General features: G+C 48.9%; 1 protein-coding gene across 2 annotated transcripts in view; it reads right to left on the bottom strand.

The window, feature by feature from the left end:
* Positions 1–20,444, bottom strand: part of LOC136588499 (uncharacterized) — a 29,095-nt gene extending 8,651 nt beyond the window's left edge. Inside the window, exons 1-4 of one of the 2 annotated variants that reach the window (XM_066587761.1) lie at positions 20,315–20,444; positions 5,843–5,891; positions 3,809–4,011; positions 898–1,001 (exon numbers count right to left, since the gene is read on the bottom strand). In XM_066587761.1, coding sequence (XP_066443858.1) covers positions 898–1,001; positions 3,809–3,986 — 282 coding nt within the window. In that variant the 5' untranslated portion in view covers positions 3,987–4,011; positions 5,843–5,891; positions 20,315–20,444. The remainder of the gene's footprint in view (positions 1–897; positions 1,002–3,808; positions 4,012–5,842; positions 5,892–20,314) is intronic. The other variant, XM_066587760.1, reaches the window with a different exon arrangement.
* Positions 20,445–20,836: the final 392 nt, after the last annotated feature.

Genomic DNA, 20,836 nt, shown 5'->3' with positions numbered 1-20,836 from the left:
GTGCTTAATCCAATCACAGCGCTCACTTGCTGAAGCCTGGGGAATTCAAATCCCCGTTTACTAGAGAGAGAATCTTCTGACAGCGGGAAAAATTACACAGCAGCCTGCAGCAGGGCCTGGGGGATCGTCGAGGGGGAAACAGACGCCGGCTGTGAAGTGAGTATACGCCCCCCCACTCTTCCCAGAAATAAGACATAGTGCCTCTTTTGTGGCAAAATTTTATATAAGACAGTGTCTTATTTTCAGGGAAACACGGTAGTACAAATTGCAGTCCTTTAACAGCAAATAAGACATGAGGCGGCCTTCCTGTTTCCTGTGTGGGTACAGCCATCATACAGCAAACATATCTCTGACTGTTCTTCTAACAGATCCTATTTATTTAGGGGATTAGATAATGACTGTTCAGTAAGAAGCCCCTCTGGAGCCCTCCCTATACAGATCCTGCAGGGTAAGTGATGTATTCTGAATATGTAATGTTCTAGCTTATCATTAGGATACACCATGATCAGTGGGGCTCTGAGCTCTAGGACCTGCTGTGCATGCATCTTGCAACACAACCCCATTCAAGTACACCAAAATCCGCAGTGAAATTTGGGACGGATCTGAAGCAGATTTCACCCTTTCAATTGAAGGAGTGAAGTCTGCTGCGGATCTGCGTCAAAAATCAACAGTGAAGAATCTGCGCCAAATCTGCTATGTGTGAACGCACCCTTAAGCAATAATTCTAAAGGAACTATATAAAGCGACATGAAGGTGCGGTTATTCCAAGGACAGGATGTACGTGTGTGAAGGAAGGGGTGATCTTCATAGTCTAAGTGAGGAGCAAGAGTGTCGCTCCCATCCACATAGATCATTAGAAATCATAACTAGTACAAACATCTGTATTATTTTCAGCACCTCCTCTAGTTCCATCTTGCCAGAATCCTCACTGACCACCAAGTTGTAGATCTTGTCATTGATTTGCAGTGTGTGATCTTTAATTCTCAGGACGCTCTCAACCACTGTGGAGACAGAAGAGGGTAGGTAAATAGATAAATCGTGTTGGTTGTATGGCACCACCTTATTCCGTGGCACTTTCAGGTCATTTATTTATTACCCACCACCAAGCTAGGTGCTCATTGTACCGACCTCGGAAGGATGAGTCAACCTTGAGCCGGCTACCTGAACCAAGCGGTGATTGAACTCGCAACCTTCAGGTCATGAGCGAGAGCTTAGGGCTGCATTTCTGCTGCCTTAGCACTCTGCGCCAACATAAGCATTCATCATAGGCATTAATGGCTATAGGACACTATTTTTACTGAAATACATATATTTTGGGATGACAATCATTTTCACAATAGGGTTTAATTAAAAACTTTGCACCGTTTGTCTTCTGCAGCTTCTACATATCACTGGATATAGAAACTGCATGCTAAGGGTATTACTACATGGGCCAAATATGGGCTAAAAAACATTGACACTAGAGATTTTAACAAATAGTTGGCCCGTGTAAAAGCAGGGCCCAGCGGGGTAGTGAGCTCATTAGTCGCTTTGTTTCCGCTCAGTGACAGGAGGCGACTAGTCAGCGACTTCTCCCTCAGTGTAAACAGGCAGTTGTTTATCTCTGAAGGACTGCCTGCTCACTGTGAATGGAGGCGAGCGGCTGGAAGAGATCTCTGGTGTGCTCTGCTCCGTTCACTGAACGACTATCAGTCCTGTGTGAAAGCATGGGAGCATTAGTCACTGGGACAACTGTCATAAGAGGGGCTGTCCGAGTTATGTAAAACGCGTCCTACTGGGTCCCCAATGCTGTAAAATAACAAAGCAGCAGATAGTCGCTTCTCTCTGCTAGTTCCCCGCCTACAGTTTCTGCTGGTTTATGTAAACAGGCAGTCATTCATTAATGCATGACTGACTGTTTACTGTCAATGGGGTCCGGAAGCGATATCCGGCCTGCTCCTCCTCCAATCACTCAACAATTATTGCTCCTGAGTGAAAGAAAAAGAGTAATATTGGCTGGGACGACTGTCGGGTGCTTAAGCGCCCCGACAATTGTCCCATCTAGAACTCTCAAAAGGAAATCCCTCAGTGAGGCTGGACTGGCAGTTTGGTTTTTAGCCCCTGTCGCTCCTCTCCTGTAATTCCTATTAGCTAATTTATGAAGAATTGAACTTTATGAACTTTGTTGTGGACATAAATCACCTGCTAAGAATGTGCAGGAGAGGAGAGAGCAGAGGGGAACCAAGCCATATGCAGACCCTATACCATATGGACCGTGGGACTACCCCTGGTGACATGTACTCCTGGACAAGGGTGCAGTGTGCATCTGCTGATGTGGCTTCTCCATCATCCTATCAGATCATTTCTGTATGTGAAGTAAACAATACCGATAATTGGCAATGTCTTCATATCTATATCTGTTTATTTCATTCCGGAATGTCTAAGCGCACTTGAACTTCCATCTTCCTTTAACATACTGCGCCAGGAAACTACGGAAAAGTCGGTGACATCAGTGATCTGGAGCCTCAGTGGTAGAAGGTGATGGTTCAGGTCTTCCTAACCACACTACAATAAGGGGGGGGGGGTTTCACATTCTGCTTTCCTGCTCCATTCGGGGATCAGAAAAGGGGAATCCACGCAGCTGAACAGTTTCGTCTTTACACAGAGCCGAACAGCGGCGGGCGGACCCACTGACTATAATGGGGTCTGTCCCGTTTCCGCCCATCTGGCTGGCTTTTTCTTCCAGTATTTTTATCTGCGACAGAATATCCAGCCGGGGGCTCCAACGCAGATGTAAACCCTAAATCTATCCAAATATGGGTGCAAAACAATGCAATGGGCCGACCCAGCATCCCCGTGTGCAGCTAATGCCCTTTATCCTAGCCAGAGCGAGAGGGTAACTTCAATTGTGCTACCCCAGGCTCTTTACACATATAAATTGCCCGTGCCAATAAGGCCGCGTTCACACGACCATATGGTAAAACGCAACATTTTACCGCCATGTGTCGCTGCATATCACCGCATGTGTCATTGTGTATGCCTGCGCATGACAGGGGATCTCACACACACCACCATCATGTGCTGGCTTCCTGTTTCCTTCATGTTTCCTAGCACCCTGCGTAAAAAACACCATACGTATACAATGTAATTGCATATGTCCAACATTTGCGTATGCACCCATAGGGAACAGTAGGGCTCTTTACCGCACGTAATAAGCGATAAAATAGAACATGCTGCGTTCTCTTTGACGAGCGTATTATACGCAATGATTAAATACGCAAGCGTGAATGGATCAATGAAAGTTCTTTTTATTGACACCGCTCACTGTGTATTTTGCGCACGTACACCGTGCACATAATACGCAATTAAATCACGCTCATGTGAGTCCGCCCCAAGGCTTGACTGCACATCTACCCGTTCAGACAAGGAGACACGCAGCCAACTAGCAAAACTAGCAAAAAACTAGCCAAACTTTCACATGGCCCAATGACCATGAACTGAACGTGTAAAAGGCCATGCAGCCACAATTGGACAATGCAGCCCGCATCGGGTGATACTATCCTACAATTCCAGTTGTGCAGCTTTTCCTTCTTCAAGTCGCGTACCAATGAATGAGAGCCGTCCGGCCCTGGCCTCTGCTCACATCAGGGTGAGACTGGCGCGCTTCGCACCACAATAGCAGTTGATAGCAACCTTGGCCTGACCCAGCATAGCTGCTATTCAGAGCTACATTGTGCAACTTCTAACTTTCCAGTCCTGCCCCGTAGATAGTTCCCTCTTTAGCTCTAGATATAGTAGCCATGGCTTAGGGTCCGGGTTGGACTTTTACCTTTATCATCTTCAAACGTAACAATAGCATAAGCCGGAGGTCCCTGGATAACGTCAATGCTTTCCACCTCTCCGCCCCCATTTCGGCTCCGCAGGAAGTGGATGGTGAGTTTATCCTTTGCACGTCCAGCGGGGATGTCAGTCGGAATTCCATCTACTCGCAGCCTTTTCCTCTCCATTACTCCCAGGTCTGCCAGGAAGCTGTTGACAAAAGTAGAGTTGTGGAGAAACTGCGGCGGCGCCACAGACAATCACTCCATACAAAAAGAAGAGACTGCAGAGAGTAGAATGACAGGATGGTAAATCACACCCAGAATGCCCAGCCAGTTGTTTAAAGGGTTTGCTGGTCAAACACTATCGATAACGTAGGGCACCATTAGCTGATCGCTGGGGACCCGCCGCTCAGGATCCTCAGCGATCAGCTGATCGGCTGGCCCAATGTCAGTGCAGCGGGGCCGGACATTGTCATTAGCCTTGGTGGCGGAAGAGTTAGAGGGCTTCAGTCCCACTGAAAATCAATGAGAGCCCGGTATCAGAGCTGGAAGTGTAATAGGAGGACTCAGGTCCCATGGATCTCAATAGAAAAAAGGGCCCTCTATGACGCTTCCACCTCCGACCCCGAAGAGAACGTCCGGCCACACTGATGATCGGGGAGGTTCCGTCACAGATGCGGCTGGAAAAAGTGCTACTTGCAGGGTTGTTCTTCTGTCTAAAAGCCGGGTTTGACAAGTCAGCTTAAACAACCGCGTACGACAACTGAGCGATTTTTTTCGCTTCACAATGAACGATTATCGCTCACTCATAATCACTGTGTACAAATGGGCCGTAAATCCTATCAGCATTGTCTGTTGGAAGTCTTGGGTAGTCTGAAATCCATCATCCATCTCATCAGATGCTCAGTTTGCTGCTTTCTCCCCCATGCTTTACACTGCAGATCTGTGTGTTCAGATTGGCTGCTAAATGAGGGGTTATGCCCACGAGCAATGCGGGATTCGCCTGTAGATGTACACCGCGAGAGTACCGCTATTAAAAACAAAAAAGTGCCTGCGAATGATCGCGGATTAACTGAGACCCCCCGCCGCGGAAAATAGGACATGCTGCGATTTTTTTTCCCGCTGCAGAAATCTGCAGTAGAATTCCGCAGGTGAGCATTGGCAGGCAGAAAGCGATTAGGTTCAATAGAACCGAATAGCTGCGGAATTCACGCACGTTTTTCCGCAGCGGGAAATGCGGTACAAATCCATCCGTGGGCATTCACCCTAAGGCTCAGCAAGACATTAAAGGGAACCTACCATCACCTTTGAGCCCCATAAACTATATTATGGGGCTCAAAGGGGAGTCTACCGTTGGTGTAACACACTCACTGAATACCCCATTCCTGCGCCGTGTCTCCGCGAAGCGGATGTGTGCACATAGCGTGACTTTTCAGCCGTCTGTGTGTGCGCTCTCTCTCCCCAGAGCTGGCTGAAAATAGTGAGGCCTCATATCCACAGGCGGATCGGATTCAACTTGCGGATTTCCGCGGCGGGAGACCTGCGGAAACCATTTACGGGAGATCGCAGATGTAATGGTTTTTCTGTGCGGATGCACTGTGATCATCCGCATGGAGAAAATCTGCACCCCCACTTCCCAGCCTTTTCACCACCTCTCCAAGGGATTTTAACCATCAAATCCGCAGTGTATCCGCAATTGTATTTGCAGATGCCCTGCGGGTCGTCCGCACCCATTGACTTCTATTGAACCTGTCAGCACGGAATCCGCACTGAAATGGAGCGTGTTTTCCGCACCAAACGGTCCGCAAATCAAATCCGCATGCTTAAATTTAGTTGCAGAGGCCAATGCTTCCCTATGGGCACTTTGAATTGCAGATCCTCTGCGCGGATTTCGCAAACTAAATCCGCCCATGAGCATTTCTGTGTGCTCGCAGCAACTTAGCAGAGACAGGTGTCGGACCCCCTTTAAATGACCCCCTCAGTAAATCCAATCACAGTCGCCCTTTATTCTTCTGACATGCATCAGGCAGCTGTACACTTACCTGCAACGGATGAGTTACTGTTCAGCTCAGCATGAAAACCGCCCCGTCCCTGTAAAGACAAAGGGTTAAATTACTGAGCAAGTCTTTCAGTGTGGTACGGTTTCATCATGCACAACACACAGAATTTGGGGGTGCGCAGTCCCACGTAGGAGAGGCCGTGGCGAGGACACGTGCGGAATATTTGGGGAGATAGAAAGGAAACCAGTAATAATATTGGATTCCTCTGCACGCTTTACGGACTGCCAGAAATGTGCGAGACGGCTAAACACAACACAGCGTCGCCATGACAGCCCTGCGTGGGGTTAGGAGAGCAGATAAAACCTAATGGCAGGGAACGATTTAATGGGATATATTGAGGTTGGGAACCGGACACTGGCTGCGCTCTATTACATCTGTTCATGCACGAACCCTCCCGTCTCGCACGGTCAGGGGGCGCGGCGCTCGCCAACTTATTTACTGTATCATGCGGACGGACTAGTGAGCCGAGCAAGTGTTCTTCATACGTTTCCAGGAGGCACAATGCAGAGTTGTAAGGAAGCTCCACCGGCCAACCAACACGGATACCGCGATCTACCGGATGGGAGGATATCGGGCTCTATAGGATCTAAATACAATATAGGGCCCGTTTCACACGAGCGCTAATCTCGCGCGAATATGAACTCTATTCTTTTGAATGGACTCCTACACATGAGCGATGCGATGCCGCGAGAAAAAAAATCATGGCAAGTTCTACTTGTTCGTGTTCCTCGGAACGCATCGCTTAATGATTGATTTTAATGGGACCTTCTAAACACGTTGCGTGGGTCTCGCATGCCGTGTGATGCGAGGTTTCCCATTGAAATCGATGGAAAACACTTCCAATCCTCTACTGCGCGTGAAACGTGCGCGTCAGGATCCGAATTTCACAGCAGATGTTTTTGCCTAAAAATTGCCTTGCATCCGTGCATAAAGCGCACGTTGACGAGTTTCTTGGCCCGATATCACACTCGCCCGTGTGCAATTAGCCTAACAATGCAACAAGCGTTATACTCACCCGCTCTCCTGTTCCTACTGTGACTCCCTTCAGTCTTCTGTACGCACGCTCTCCCATAGACTTCTACTGGAAAGCGAACACATGGCAGTTTTGAAAAACATCTGGTTTTCATGCTGCAAGTGGACTTCCCAGGGAGACACGGACAAGTATAAAAAAATACATCCCCGCTCCCCGTCACCTCTTCCAAAAAGGGGAAGTGACAGACTCCCTTTAACAACACTGTACTTTAAGAATGAATGACGGGCGAGAGCTGCCGGTGATTGGCTGAGCACCTCAGCCAATCACATTCAGCTCTTTCAGCAGGCGGGGATTTTAGATCAGCACCACAGTGCAAGGGACAGCAGGAGAAGACGCAGCTGAGCCCTGGCAGCTGAAGCAAGGTGAGTATCTATTTTTTTGTTTTTTAAACCACTTTTACTTGATTTTCAGGGAAGGGCTTATATTTAAAGACCTTCCCTGAAATCAATTGCCGAAAGCAGAATCCTCTACCGCAGCTGACGTGTGACAGAGAATTGAAGAATTCCTCTGCTGCATCTGTCACAGATGTAGCACATCTAGCAGCAGGGAATTCTTTTAACTAGCGGGGATGAAGGAAACATCTGCTGCATGCGGCAGATGTGTTCTTCATCCCCGCAGGGGTCATGGCAGCGGTGGACAGGTAAGTTTATGTTTTGTTTTTTTTTAACTGAAATGTTTCTTTTTCAGGGAAGAGCTTATATGTAAAGCCCTTCCCTGAAAAAGAATGCAGGGGTGCCGGCAGAGCATTGTTTTAAATGGAGCCGCCGGTAGCAGCTTCTTCCTAGAGCAAGAAAATTGGGAACCGGCATTGCACAGCCTTCTCCTCCTTGGACACGGGTCCGCTGCTTGGGACCCTAATCGATTAGCTGATCGTCCTGCTCTCTATCAGGCAGGATCTTGTCATCGGTAATCAGAGGAAGCAGGGGCACCACTAGCTTCACTTCCATTGAAATGGTCAGGATGTCACGTACAGTCCTGAGCAGTAAGTAACAGGGAAGCGCGATGCCTGAAATCAATGGGAGCGCCGCGCTACCCTGATACGTCCTGCTCAGACATGACGTCCGGACCGTGAGAGGAGCAGGAAGCAGTGCGGTGATCCTACTGATTGCAATAGCAGTGAAGCTGGTGATCCCCTTGCTTCTTCTGACCACTGATAATTCACATCCTGTCCGCATCACTGACAGCTGGCAGGGCGAGCAGCTGATGGACGGGGATACCCAGCGGTGAACCCCCTCCATCAACTACCGATGACCTGTCCAATGGATAGGTCATCAGTAAAAAAGCCCGGAACACCCCTTTAAATTGACACCCCTTTATTCCATTTGCAGCTTCAACAATTTGGGTCTTGACATCCAATTTTCCACCACAGTTTTAGGCTGGGTTCTCACAGGGCGGAATCTCACGGTTTTGCCGCAGCGAAAACCCGCAAAATTTTCACCGGGAAAGCACTGATTCATATCCCGCAACACTTAGCCGTGGATTTTGGAGCGCTCCCATACACAGCAGCGTGGCCGCAACGGGAAAAAAAATAGACATCCTGCGGTCGGGGAATCTGCGCCGCAGTGCCAGCTTCGCCGCGATGGATTGGCCGTCCCGTGTGGACCAGATTTTTCGCAAATCTCTGTGAAGCCCTGTGTGAACCCAGCCTTAATAGTAATTGGTGATTCCCGTCCTTGCACAGCGCCCATTTCTGCTCACCAACAAGTCCTGACCCAAATCTGGTCACTTTTTTATCCCAGACACCGCCGGCTGATTTCCTACGCATTTCAGACTGGGTGATTGAAGTACAGGGCGGCCGTTGAACCCTCCTTTGAGGAAGGCTCAAAGCATTTTGGGCCTCATTTATTGAACCTATCTAATAGCAAAACTGTCTGTGTTGCCCCTAGCAACCAATCACAGCGCAGCTATCCTTGTACCGCTGAGGTAAAATGAAAGCTGCCCTGGTTGCTAGGGGCAACATGGACAGGTTCAATAAATGAGGCCCAAAATGCTTTGAGCCTTCTTGTCATCTAGTGCCGATTACATCCATCGTCCGCCAGAATTGTGTCACATTGACTGACTGAAGCACGGGAGGTTCCAACGAACGCCCTTTATTGTGCAGTAATACTTCAGTTTTACCACATTTATGAGGTAAAAGATGGCACTTTCTTCCCGTTTTTACGAAAGCTTCAGCAATTTGCCAATTCTGTATAGCAGATCACTAGACAACACGGAGAGGCAAACCCCGCGCTGCAGCGGTCTACCCCCAAGATTCTGCGGACAGACTATATAGTAACAGCGCCGGCCGAGGCGCCCAGAAAAGTCCAACCAATCACACTGATTTACCACAAAAGTACAACAGAAACATACAGGGCCTCATTTATCAAATCTGCCTAATAGTAAAATGGTCCTTGTTGCCCCTAGCAACCAACCGCAGCTCAGCTGTCAATACCGCTGTGGTAAAGTGAAAGCTGCGCTGTGATTGGCTAATATGGGCAAAAAAAGTTTTTCCATTAGAAATTCTGGATAAATGAGCCCAATGTGCATCAATACAAAACGGACGACTGCGCCATTAATTTGGCCAGAGCTGTAGGCGTCCGGCTGCAGTAACGGAGGGAAGATGACTTTATTTAGTACTGGGTTGCAATTCTATAGGAGCAGGAAGAGCTCTGCATAACCGTATGGTTACAGGCAGATGTACAATATGCAGCCGCACCCCAACATGTCATTGTGTACACCAGACCTCTGCGCCCCAACATCTGGACGGCCGACCCCCGTTGTCCAGTTGCCGCACTACACTGACAGCGCGGCGACTAAATGAATGGCGGATTCCGACCGCAGCAAGTTATCCCCTATCCTGCGAATAAGGAGTAAGCTGCTGGTAGTGGGGGTGCGACCGCTGGGACCCCCACTGATCCTGAAGCTTTGGGCAGCGGAGGACAAGCTTGTGCGCCTCCACTTCAGTAGCACCGCTGGAGATGGCCACGCCTCAACTCAGCGCCCCGCCGATCAGAAAGTCACCCGCTATTCCCGAGGACAGCGGAGAACCGGCTCTGATGGAAATATCCCTTTAACTATTTTGAACAGTTGCAAAAAATGGATTCAGATTATTTTCTACGAACTTTTGGACTTTTTGGTACACGAGCGAATGCGATAGATGGCGACTGAAAGCTGATGTCCGTTTAAAACTGGATCTGCTATTTTGGATTTTTCGGTCGTTGTCTGGTGCTGTAGCTGAAAATTCGTACGCGCAAAGCGACAGATCTGCATCCCATTGCGTTTGGACTTTGAACAGGAGCATATACCATGGAAACCGCCCGCTGGATACCACGAACGTGAAGTCCCAACATAGCGCAATGCTTTTTAGTGCAGTCAAAAAAAAACCACATTGGCGCAGATTTACTAATCCTGTTTAATCTGGCGTCTTAAAATACACCAAATTTATCAGCGCTGGATAATAAATTTGTCGCTTCTTTAAACAGTCTAGTTTAACTTTATACTGCCTATCAGTTGGCGTACTTCAGGTCAAATTTTGCGCCAAAATTTTGACGCAATTTTTGGCACACAATGTCAGTCAGACCACGCCCCCTTTCCTGCTAAGCCACACCCCTTTGCAAGCAGAGGTGGTGGGGAAAAGTGTTCAAAAGTGTCTAAAACACAGCATAAACGTGACGAACCGCATTTAAGTCCGTTTTCTGGCGATAGTCCCTAACGGGCTAGGACGGCATATGACAGGTAAGTGGTGCCCTACGGGTGCATGTGGCATGTGTGGCGGGATGTATACTACAAACACTACGTAAGCAAAGTGCTGCCATCGCTCTAACGGCCCCAAAGGCAATCCCCAAAAACAGCCACAGCCTCCAATAATACCGTAGTGCCCCCGTATGAGTGCAAGCCTCGGGGTCCCCATTAAAGTGTCAGCCCCATGCCCCTTCACTCTGCAGCTCTCAGATTGGCATTAGGGGCCTCTGCCCTCAGGTTTATGAATGGGCGATATAAGAATACAGTGTATTCTGCGGCGTGCGGCCGAGCCTCTTACTACGGAGTAGAAGGAGTTTTGCACTCGGCCTGCAAGACTCTCCATGTGACTCCTCCGACCTCTTTGCACTCAACGATCCAAACATCAAAGATATGACAGAGCCAACAGCGCCACCTGGTGCACCACAGCTGGTATTTACAGTGTATGGCTATCTTCTCCACCAGGCAGACACCCAGCAGTAATGCTATTAGCATCATGCTTCTGTCTAGCCTATGGGCCCAAAGTAGTGGAGTCCAGGGATGAAAGTTTTATACTCAAGGCCCATTTAGACACAACGATTATCGCTCAAAAGCCGTCTTTTGAGCGATAATTGTTGTATCTAACTGCCCTGACACTTTGCAGTTTACGTTATGCCGTCACTGATCGTTCTCTCTCAGCATGCTGAAAGACAAGGATGAGCCTTATCAGGAGTTCACAGCGGGATACAGCTGATACTATTGTTTCAGCTGTATCCCGCTCCCTGAACACAGCCAGAGTATGAAGAACACAGCAGTTCAGCTGTGTTCTGCATACCCCGCTCAGACCGTTCGGCTGTATAATAGCAGAGAACAGCTTGATGCAGAAGACAAGCGGCCCCGCTTGTCTTCTGCATGCCCCGCTTGGAGCGCAAAGTGATCACTCAATGATTGAGCGCTCACCCTGCGCTTAAAGGCACACGACGATTATCGCTCAAAAGTCACTTAAAAGACATCTTTTGAGCGATGATCATTGTGTCTAAACCAGGCCTTACCTTCCCCGCCATTTCCCCAGGGTCAGCGCCAAAAGCCGCCGCGGTATGCACTGAGTGCGGCACGCTACGTAGCCTCCCTTTCTAAGCTTAGTGGCGGACAGATTCCCTTTAAATCCTTCAGTGTCTTATTATGAGCAGCCCAGGGTTCAAATCTGATCAAGGCCATCTGCATGAAGTGTTTATGTGGATTTCCTCTCATACTGCATAAACATACTAATAGGGGATTTATAAAATTGTGAGCCCCCATTGGGACAGAACCCATAATATCAAGTAATGGCAGGTGCTGCTGAATACGAGTATGTATGTGCTATATGATAATGGTGATTATTATTACTGAGCCGTAATCATCCTCAATGACCTCCCTATAATAGTCATCAATACCGTTTCCAGATTAAGGGGGTTGTCCCATGAGATGAAGTTATTCCCCATCCATAGGAGAGGACTATTTGATCGGTGGAGTCTGATGGCCAGGAGCCCCATCGATCAGAAGGTCTCCAGATGGCTGGAGCGGTCTCATGAAGGCACACTTCCACGCCATTCATTTCAATGGAAGTGCCAACGATAGTTGGTAGGTTGAACTCGGTTTTCTCCAGCAGTCCCATGGAATGAATGGAGCGGCGGTGCGCACCGTGATCATCACTCCATCGGAGGCATCCAGGGCTCCAGTTCTTTGATCTGTGGGGTTCCCAGCTGCAGGTTATGTGAGCCACATTCAACTTTGAGTGGCAGTAAGGAGCCACAATCAGCTCAAAAGTAGGGGAGAGAAAAACTACGGCCACACTGTGACTATGACCGCAACACCCTGGCGGAGGATCATTGCCCCATACTAATGCCTCTTAGTAGTAGGATGCCCAGCAATCTGCTTGTCTACAAGGGAATCAGAGAAGGGATTATGGCTGCAGGATTAGACTACATGGTATCTTTATTACTACACTGACACATAGATCTGCATAGGAGCTGCATACACAAAACGGTAGATTTTTCAATTAGCATTATTGTACATATTTTTCTTTTAAAGAGGTTGTCCCACTTCATACAACATAATCCCAATTCTAGTTATAACACTGCCATTAACGTCTCCCCCTACTGACTACGACTCAACACCCAGTCACATGACCTTCTCCCAGGCCATTTTTGCAGGTTCCACCATTGTTACATTCATGCAGTGTCTAGTACTTCCTTCCAAGGCAATGGACACCATGTCACTGCCTATTGGGATGTGCAAGCGCTTAAGCTGCATCCGCATTACCCGCGGTCCGGAATGACGAATTCACAATGCCAATCAGGTGCCACGTTTGTACCACTTCCCCCAGTTTGTGAATATTAATTACATCAGTAACAGAACAGTCTCAGCATGGGCCTGCCAAGGGTGGCACAAACAGCCTGTAAGTGTACAAGGGAAGGGCAGACGTAGTGCGGGCATGAATGCCAACACTACTGCTGATCAGTCATGACTAAGGATGAGCGAACGTTCTCGTTTAGGACAATTACTCGATCGAGCATCGCTTTTTTCGAGTAACTGCCTAATCGGACGAAAAGATTCGGGCGGCACCGGGGGTAAGCGGGGGGAAGAGAGAGCTCCCCCTGTTCCCCCCTGCTACCCCCGCCTCCAACCCCGAATCTTTTTGTCCGAGTAGGCAGTTACTAAAAAAAAGCGATGCTCGATCGAGTAATTGTCCTAAACGAACACGTTCGGTCATCTCTAGTCATGACCCCCGGAAAGTGGAACTGGAAGTGATGCGGCGGCTCATCCAGGACTAGAGATGCCCCCGCTCACCCCTGCTCACCGCCGCAACTCACCTGTCCCGCGCGCCGGCAGCCAAATCTTTAGAGACGAGCGGGCAGGTACTCGCATAAGGCACTACTCGCTCATCTCTATCCAGGACCAAAGCAAAGTGGCTGGAAAGCTGGAATTAGAAGCAGAGGGGCATTACGGCAAAACAAAGGTAAGAAGAAAGTGCTTTGGGGGATTCGTTAATGCTGTGTGGGACGCTACTGGGGGCAACTGAAAAACATTTGAGTGGAAAACCCCCTTTAGGGTGTACAAAACCTTTAAGCAGTACTGACCCCTTCATTCTGAGGATCGGGATCAGGAAGTGACAGCACATCCTTACAATTCCAATTCTATCTCTTCAGTCATGTCCGCCTCTTGGATACTCGGTAGGCCGGTCCTCTCCAGGCATCTCTATTCTCTACTTTCAGTTGACTGATGCCCATTCCCGCATCCTCCTTGATGGTGTCCAGCCAACGTGTTTCTTGTCTTCCCGGTTTCCTTTTATTACCGACCATCCAAGTAGCATTCTCTTTTTCCATCTCGTGTCCAAACTAAGCCGGTCTCTATTTGGTGATCTTGCCTTCCAGGAACACCTCTGGGTTGATACAGTCCAACACCACCCCTCGAAAGAGTCAATTCTTCTTCTGTCTGCTATCCTCAATGTCCACGTCTCACAGCTGTATGTTGCCATCGGGAAGACGATGGCTGTGATTAACCTTCGTTTGATGCACTTCCATATTGGATCCATGCTCACCCCGGCCGTACACCCCAGTGCTAATCAATGCTTTCTCTCCCCTGTCGATCTGCCACTATGATCAATGAGGGACCCAAGGAATATGAAACTATTGACCACTTCGATTTCCTTGTTGTTGACCTCTATGTGGACGTCCTTGCTGGCGGTGGTCACGATCTTTGTCTTCTTGATGTTCAGGTGAAAGCCCATCTTCTCACTTTCTTCTTCTAGCTTCTTCTTCAGGATCAGCGTCTTGAAATGCTTCGCTTCCTGGGTCTGCGCATCTTAGATTACTGATGGTTCTTCCACTTATTTCCATCCCAATACTCTGATCATCAGCCTCATGATCACTTCTGCATATCCTTACAACATGGCAAAGACTCCTTTACGTTGCCTGGTAGCAGAGTTGCTGTCTTTGGGGTGTAGGAAATGTCCCAATTCATTCACTGCAAAGCAAACAGTTGAGGCAAGTGCAGGCATGTGCGAGGACAAAGGGCCCGGCGAAACGGTAGCTTTCGGTTTGATGGCAAATACTAGACCAGGGGGAGTCATGGGAACAGGGATGCATCATCCAATCTATTCTCCACACCTGCCTGACCAGCACTCCCTTATATACTCACCGCCCTTCTTAAAGGCACAGTCCCCTTTATATAAAAAATACCGACCCCCTAAACTAATACTGACCAGAGACGGTGACCAAATCTAGATCCCAGATCAGACCTAAATAAATGCAAACTCTACAGAGCCCCCCGAACTAATAAGGACCCCAGAGTAGACTACGAGATCTCCAAATCATTCTTTTTTTCCTCTACATTATTTTACATTTTCTACAGCACCTCAACTTTTTGGACTTGGGGTTGTACATTGTGTATCGGTGGTGCCTGTTCACCTGAATGGGACTGAGCTGCAGGAAGGCCACGTAACGGAGGAACGCGGCATCACTGACCAAAGAGGAGGATGTGGCGGGTTCTCGAGCGCTGCGACCTCTTCACACAGCTGATCAGGGGGATGCCGGGTCGGACCCCCAACAAACTGATACTAATTACCTACCCTAAGCGTCCCTTTTTACATTGACTGATTCTCACCCCGGTGTTCACTTGGCCACCAGCCCATGTAAGAGGGCTTTACAGAAAGGTCATCAACACTTAAAGGGGTTGTCCCGCGCCGAAACGGGTTTTTGTTTTTTTTTAAAACCCCCCCCCGTGCGGCGCGAGACAACCACGATGCAGGGGTTAAAAAAACAAACTGGAGAGTGCTTACCTGAATCCCGACGGTCCGGCGTCTTCATACTCACCTGCTGAAGATGGCCGCCGGGGTCTGCTCCCTCCGTGGACCGCAGCTCTTCTGTGCGGTCCATTGCCGATTCCAGCCTCCTGATTGGCTGGAATCGGCACGTGACGGGGCGGAGCTACACGGAGCCGGCATTCTGCACGAGCGGCCCCATTGAAGACAGCAGAAGACCCGGACTGCGCAAGCGCGGCTAATTTGGCCATCGGAGGGCGAAAATTAGTCAGCACCATGGAGACGAGGACGCCAGCAACGGAGCAGGTAAGTATAAAACTTTTGATAACTTCTGTATGGCTCATAATTAATGCACAATGTACATTACAAAGTGCATTAATATGGCCATACAGAAGTGTATAGACCCACTAGCTGCCGCGGGACAACCCCTTTAAAGGGGTTTTCTGGGACTTAAAATAAAAATTCCTAGGCTTAAATGGTACAGAACAAATAAAAAATAATCACTCGCCTGCTCCAGCGGCTCCCCAGCCCCTGCCGCTCGAAACCAGGAAGATGATGACGGGTGGTCATGTGCTCTTCATTGTGCATGTAACCACTCAGCCAATCACAGGCTTCAGCAGGCAAGGAAGAATCACCTCTGAGGCTTGTGATTGGCTGAGCAGTCAGGTGTATAATGAACAGTGTGTGACTGCCTGCGGTCCTCTTCCAGGTTTCGAGTGAAGGGCAGCGGGGATCCAGCACTGGACAGGGAGCCGCTGGAACAGGTGAGAATATGTATTTTTGTTATTTTATACTATTTTAAACCTATAAATTCTAAGTCCCGGACAACCCCTTTAAGTCCCGGACAACCCCTTTAAGTCACAGACAACCCCCTTAAAATATAGCGTTGCCTGCAGCAGAGTATGGGAGCCACATTGTGTTCGATGTAAGACTGGCATTTGGGGCAAAACTAAACCTCTGGGGCGCTTCATCCCGGGCCAAACTAAAAGAAGGTGATGGGGGGCTCAACTGGTTAAAACCATTGTCCTGCAGCCCTGGGGTCTTCGGGTCAAATCTAATTAAAAGCAGCATCTGCATGGAGTCTGTATGGGTTTCTTCCCACACTCCAAAAGCAACTTCAGAACAATTTTTTTTTTTACACTCATGGAAAAATATAAAAAGTCCTACTTGCCTCCCCCGATCCTCCGTCACTTCCATCCAACCGCACAATGGTGCATGGAAAATATTAAGCCATTGTTTGGTTTAGAAAACTCACAAAAACCCTACCTAGCGGGGGGTCCTACATTCAGGACCCTCCTCTATTACCCAGCAGAAGGCAGTGGCATCATAGAGGGCACATTACATAGACAGCCCGCTGGTACCGTGTTTCCCTAAAAATAAGACCCTGCGTTATATTAATTTTTTCCTAAAAGAGGCGCTAGGTCCTATTTTCAGAGGAGGTCTTATTATACTTACCTAGCAGGCTCGGTCCAGGTCCCTCTGCTCAGCCAATCAATGCAGCGATGGATGAACCAATGCGATGGCTATGACTGACTGCAGCTAAACCAATTCATAAATCCCACCTCTACAATGCGATGGCTGTTGATTGGTTCTTCCAGCGCTGCTCAGCCAATCAACAGCTGTCGCATTGTAGAGGTGGGATTTATGAATGGGTTGAGCTGCGGCCAAATCCCAGCCATCGCATTGGTTCATCCAGCGCTGCATTGATTGGCTGAGCAGTGGTCAAAGAACCAATCACAGCCATTACTTCCTGGAGGTGGGATTTACGAAACCCGTAACCCAGAAGTGATGATGAACGAGCGGCTGAGGACTGCAGGAATCGCGCTGAACCTCTACAGAGCAGCGGGAGGGCCCCAGACCGAGCCTGATAGGTAATGTCTGTTATTTACTTATTTTAAATATAGTGTAACTAGGGCTTATTTTCAGGGTAAGGCTTATATTTCAAGCCTCCTCGAAAATTAGGCTAGGGCTTATTTGGGGGGAAATGGGGTCTCAATGCTCATTTTTCTTGTTGCTGTTGCCCTCGATTGCTATTGGGTTCTCTTACCGCACAGCTGATACTGGGGGTCTCAGAAGTAGGACCCCGTGTGATCAGCTTGTTTTCGGGGGACTTTTCTAATGATGACCTATACAAAGCCCCTTTAGGCCTCCTGCACATGCAGCATGTTTCACATGGATCTTGCATGGCCCTGGGCAGAGTTTTGGGGGACAGTAACTCAGTAGCTCAGTTATTTTGTGGAAGGGCCATCATTTGTATTGGGAGGTGGGTGTGGAGGGGGGACAACTATGTTGTAGAGAGTGCCACAGAGAGAGGGCAAATACTTTTTGGTGGGCCACGATAAGGGCACCGTGACTTGATCGTCCAAGGGGCCCCACAATCCTGGAACTTGCCCTGCTCCCATCACCCCCATCCGCACACGTATGATAAGGTTCGGCTACATGCTAAGTTTGGTTATATGTGAACAAGAAGATCGCCATGCCACACCGCAACCTCGAATCTAACGATGACCAACAGTGCTGTGCTGCAACCTAATGTGACCGCGCCAAACCTGTCAGATCTGTGGCGGTGCGTGCCGCGCTCAATGTAAGTTGTGCGCAACCGCGAATCACTGGGAATAGATCTACGGGTTTCTGTTTTGTCCAAGCACTGTAAGTATACGGCGCCTGGGCCCAGCCGTATGTAAGATTACAGCGGGGATTAAAGCCTCCTGCTCTGTAATCAATCAGAAGCAGGACGGGTTGTCAGCTGTTAGTAACAGGGGGTTTTAACCCTTTCTGCCTTCTCATTCCCGGAGTATACAGCGCTCAATGAGCACTGTGTACTCCAAAAGTGAAAGTGTAACTTCCACTCCGGGAGCCAGCAGTCAAGTGACCACCGCCGGGATTCCCTGCTACAGCAGAGCTGCAGGGTCCCAGAAGACCCCGATCAGCTCTGCCAGTGACTAATATCACTACAGGGGTTGTTTTTCCTGTAAATGGGGCTCCTATGGATGCGGCAGCTACAGAGGGAAAGTGTCAAAAAAAAATGTAAAACATGTGAACGTTCCCCAGAGGTCTTATATGACGTCATGGGGGTCATAGATGGTAAAAAACATGATTACATACATCAGTAAAACAATATTACAGAATAAAACCATATATATATATAAGAAAGAAAATAACCCAAAACCATCGCTGTATGCGCCCTGTAATCCAAAACCATACATATTATATATTTTTTTTTAGCTTTTTACCCCCAATAAAACGAAAAAATGGAAAAATAAAGTCAGTGGGGGGAAAAAAAAAAAAAAAACGCAGCAAAAATAATTTTGGTAGCTGAAGGAATAAAATAGGGCAGTAAAACCGCCCCATGGGTAAAATCCCTAAAAGTGTCTGGTCCTTCAGGGGTTAAATCCCACCAGGTGTTTTTCTCTCGTTTGAGTCCTATTTTTGTGCGATTCTTTGTGAACAATCGCCCATAATGTTCGCTGGGGGCGTTAGAGGGGATTACGGGACTAAAAAGAAAAAAAAAAATTCAAAAAGGTTTATAATGAATAAAGATTGAACACTCGCCTACCCGGGCGACTCCCTGCCCAGCGCTGCTCCCCCGATGCCCGTCACACGGAACCCGGAAGAAGCGGCGGGCGGTCACATGCCGCTCTGTGTGCATCTAACGCTCAGCCACCAGCAGGCTTCTGCAGTGACTCTTCTATGGCCACAGCAAGCAACGGCATGTGACCGCCCGCCTGCAGCTTCTCCCGGGTTCCGTGTGACGGGCATCGGGGGGCAGCGCTGGGCGGGCGGTCGTGTTCAATGTTTATTCATTTTAAATCATTTAAAATTGAATTTTTTTTTTTAGTCCTCAAAAAACCCATTTAAAGACGCATCGGAGGGGCGCGCCATGTGATCCGGAAGCAATCTTCATGCGAGCGCGATACGTTTTTACTGTAGGTTACCATGGACGATATGGGAGGAGCACAAATGCGCAATTCTGTGAAAAAAGAACACAGCTGGACCTTATTAGGCTAAACAGTGTGAAGGACCCTTAGGGGCGTTTCCAGGCCATTTCTATTGTCGATCATCACTGATTGGCTGGGTGTGACATCTGGGATCTCGCCCAATTAGCTGTCCAGGCGCCCGCTGTCAGCACCACAGGGTACAGAGTGGAAGCAGATACTGCCGACCCAGTGTAGTGGCCAATGCTAGTAATTGCAGGCACACATCCCATTAAAATCAATGCCAGCTGCGCCAGTGAGCGCCCAAACAGCGGATCGGTCGGGGTCCAGAGCCAATCAACTACTGAGACCTATCCCGAGGATTGGTCATTGGTAGTATTCACCTGGAATCCCCCCTTAATGTGGCGTGACGAGTCTCCGCGTCTCCCGCGCTCCTTCAGAACCTCTGATGACAAATTGTGTTAAAGAACATGGCAAAATTGCGCAAAATGCAGCACTATATTGTGCCGGGCGGAAACGAAACGGACGCCATCATAGTCTACGGGATCAGTTTGGCGCCATTCAGTTCCATCAGCCCGTGGAATCCATTTTCCTATTGCCACAGGGAAGCAGAAAAACGGAAGCAATAGCGTTCGTTTAGAAGAGCCCTCGCGCGTTACACGGACACCAACTCAGAGAGGATAAGGACTGGGGTGGTCCGGGCAGCGAGACCCTCATTCACCTCTCCATGGGGGAGACCCCCTTTACAGGCAGCAACAAGTCCCAGTCAGCCCCGGCACATATGGAGCCTGACTGACACTGGGGGTCCTATAGAATCATCCCTGAGAGTGCCTGTAGCACTACAAGTCCCAGCACAACCCCCCATACGAGTGTGCAGCTGACGCGCTGCTGGGAGTTGTAGTCCCACCTCTCTCTGTACCATTTCCGCCTGCTGGTGGGGAAGGAGTTTGGCAGGAAGTGAAGTACGGTCCGTGCACCCGTTCACTTACCGTCCGGCCGCGGGGTACCGACAGGCCTGGCCTCGTCCTCCCAGTCGGTTATAAGCCGCAGTTCGGACCAGGAAGAGCTGCGGAGCTCACGGGTACGACATGAAGTACCTTCTGAAGAAATGAAAGTGAAAGCCGTGCAGTGCACCATGACTGCCACACGGTGGCGACAAAGTCCCGCCGCGCTCAGCACTAGTACCGCTGTAATCCTGTCACTGCTGCCCTCTGCTGGCCGTATGGTGATATTACCGCCCTCACTCTTGGCTACTGTTAAAAAATAGGACATGATGTGTTGTTTTTTTTCATGTGCGTAATAATACGCACCAAAATAGGACGCACCGCGTATCTCTGCATGCGACAGAAAATTGCGCATATGTAAATGAACCCATTTGAATCAATTAATTGCACACAGGTGTTTTAACCCCTTCCCGACGCATGACGTAAGGGTACGTCATGGGAGCGGGGTACTTCCCGCAAAATGACGTACCCTTACGTCATAAGGATAGCGCGAGATCATAGCAGATC

The sequence above is a fragment of the Eleutherodactylus coqui genome, chromosome 13 (assembly GCF_035609145.1).
Source record: "Eleutherodactylus coqui strain aEleCoq1 chromosome 13, aEleCoq1.hap1, whole genome shotgun sequence".
NCBI lineage: Eukaryota > Metazoa > Chordata > Amphibia > Anura > Eleutherodactylidae > Eleutherodactylus > Eleutherodactylus coqui.
This window is presented reverse-complemented; position numbering and strand designations above follow the sequence as displayed.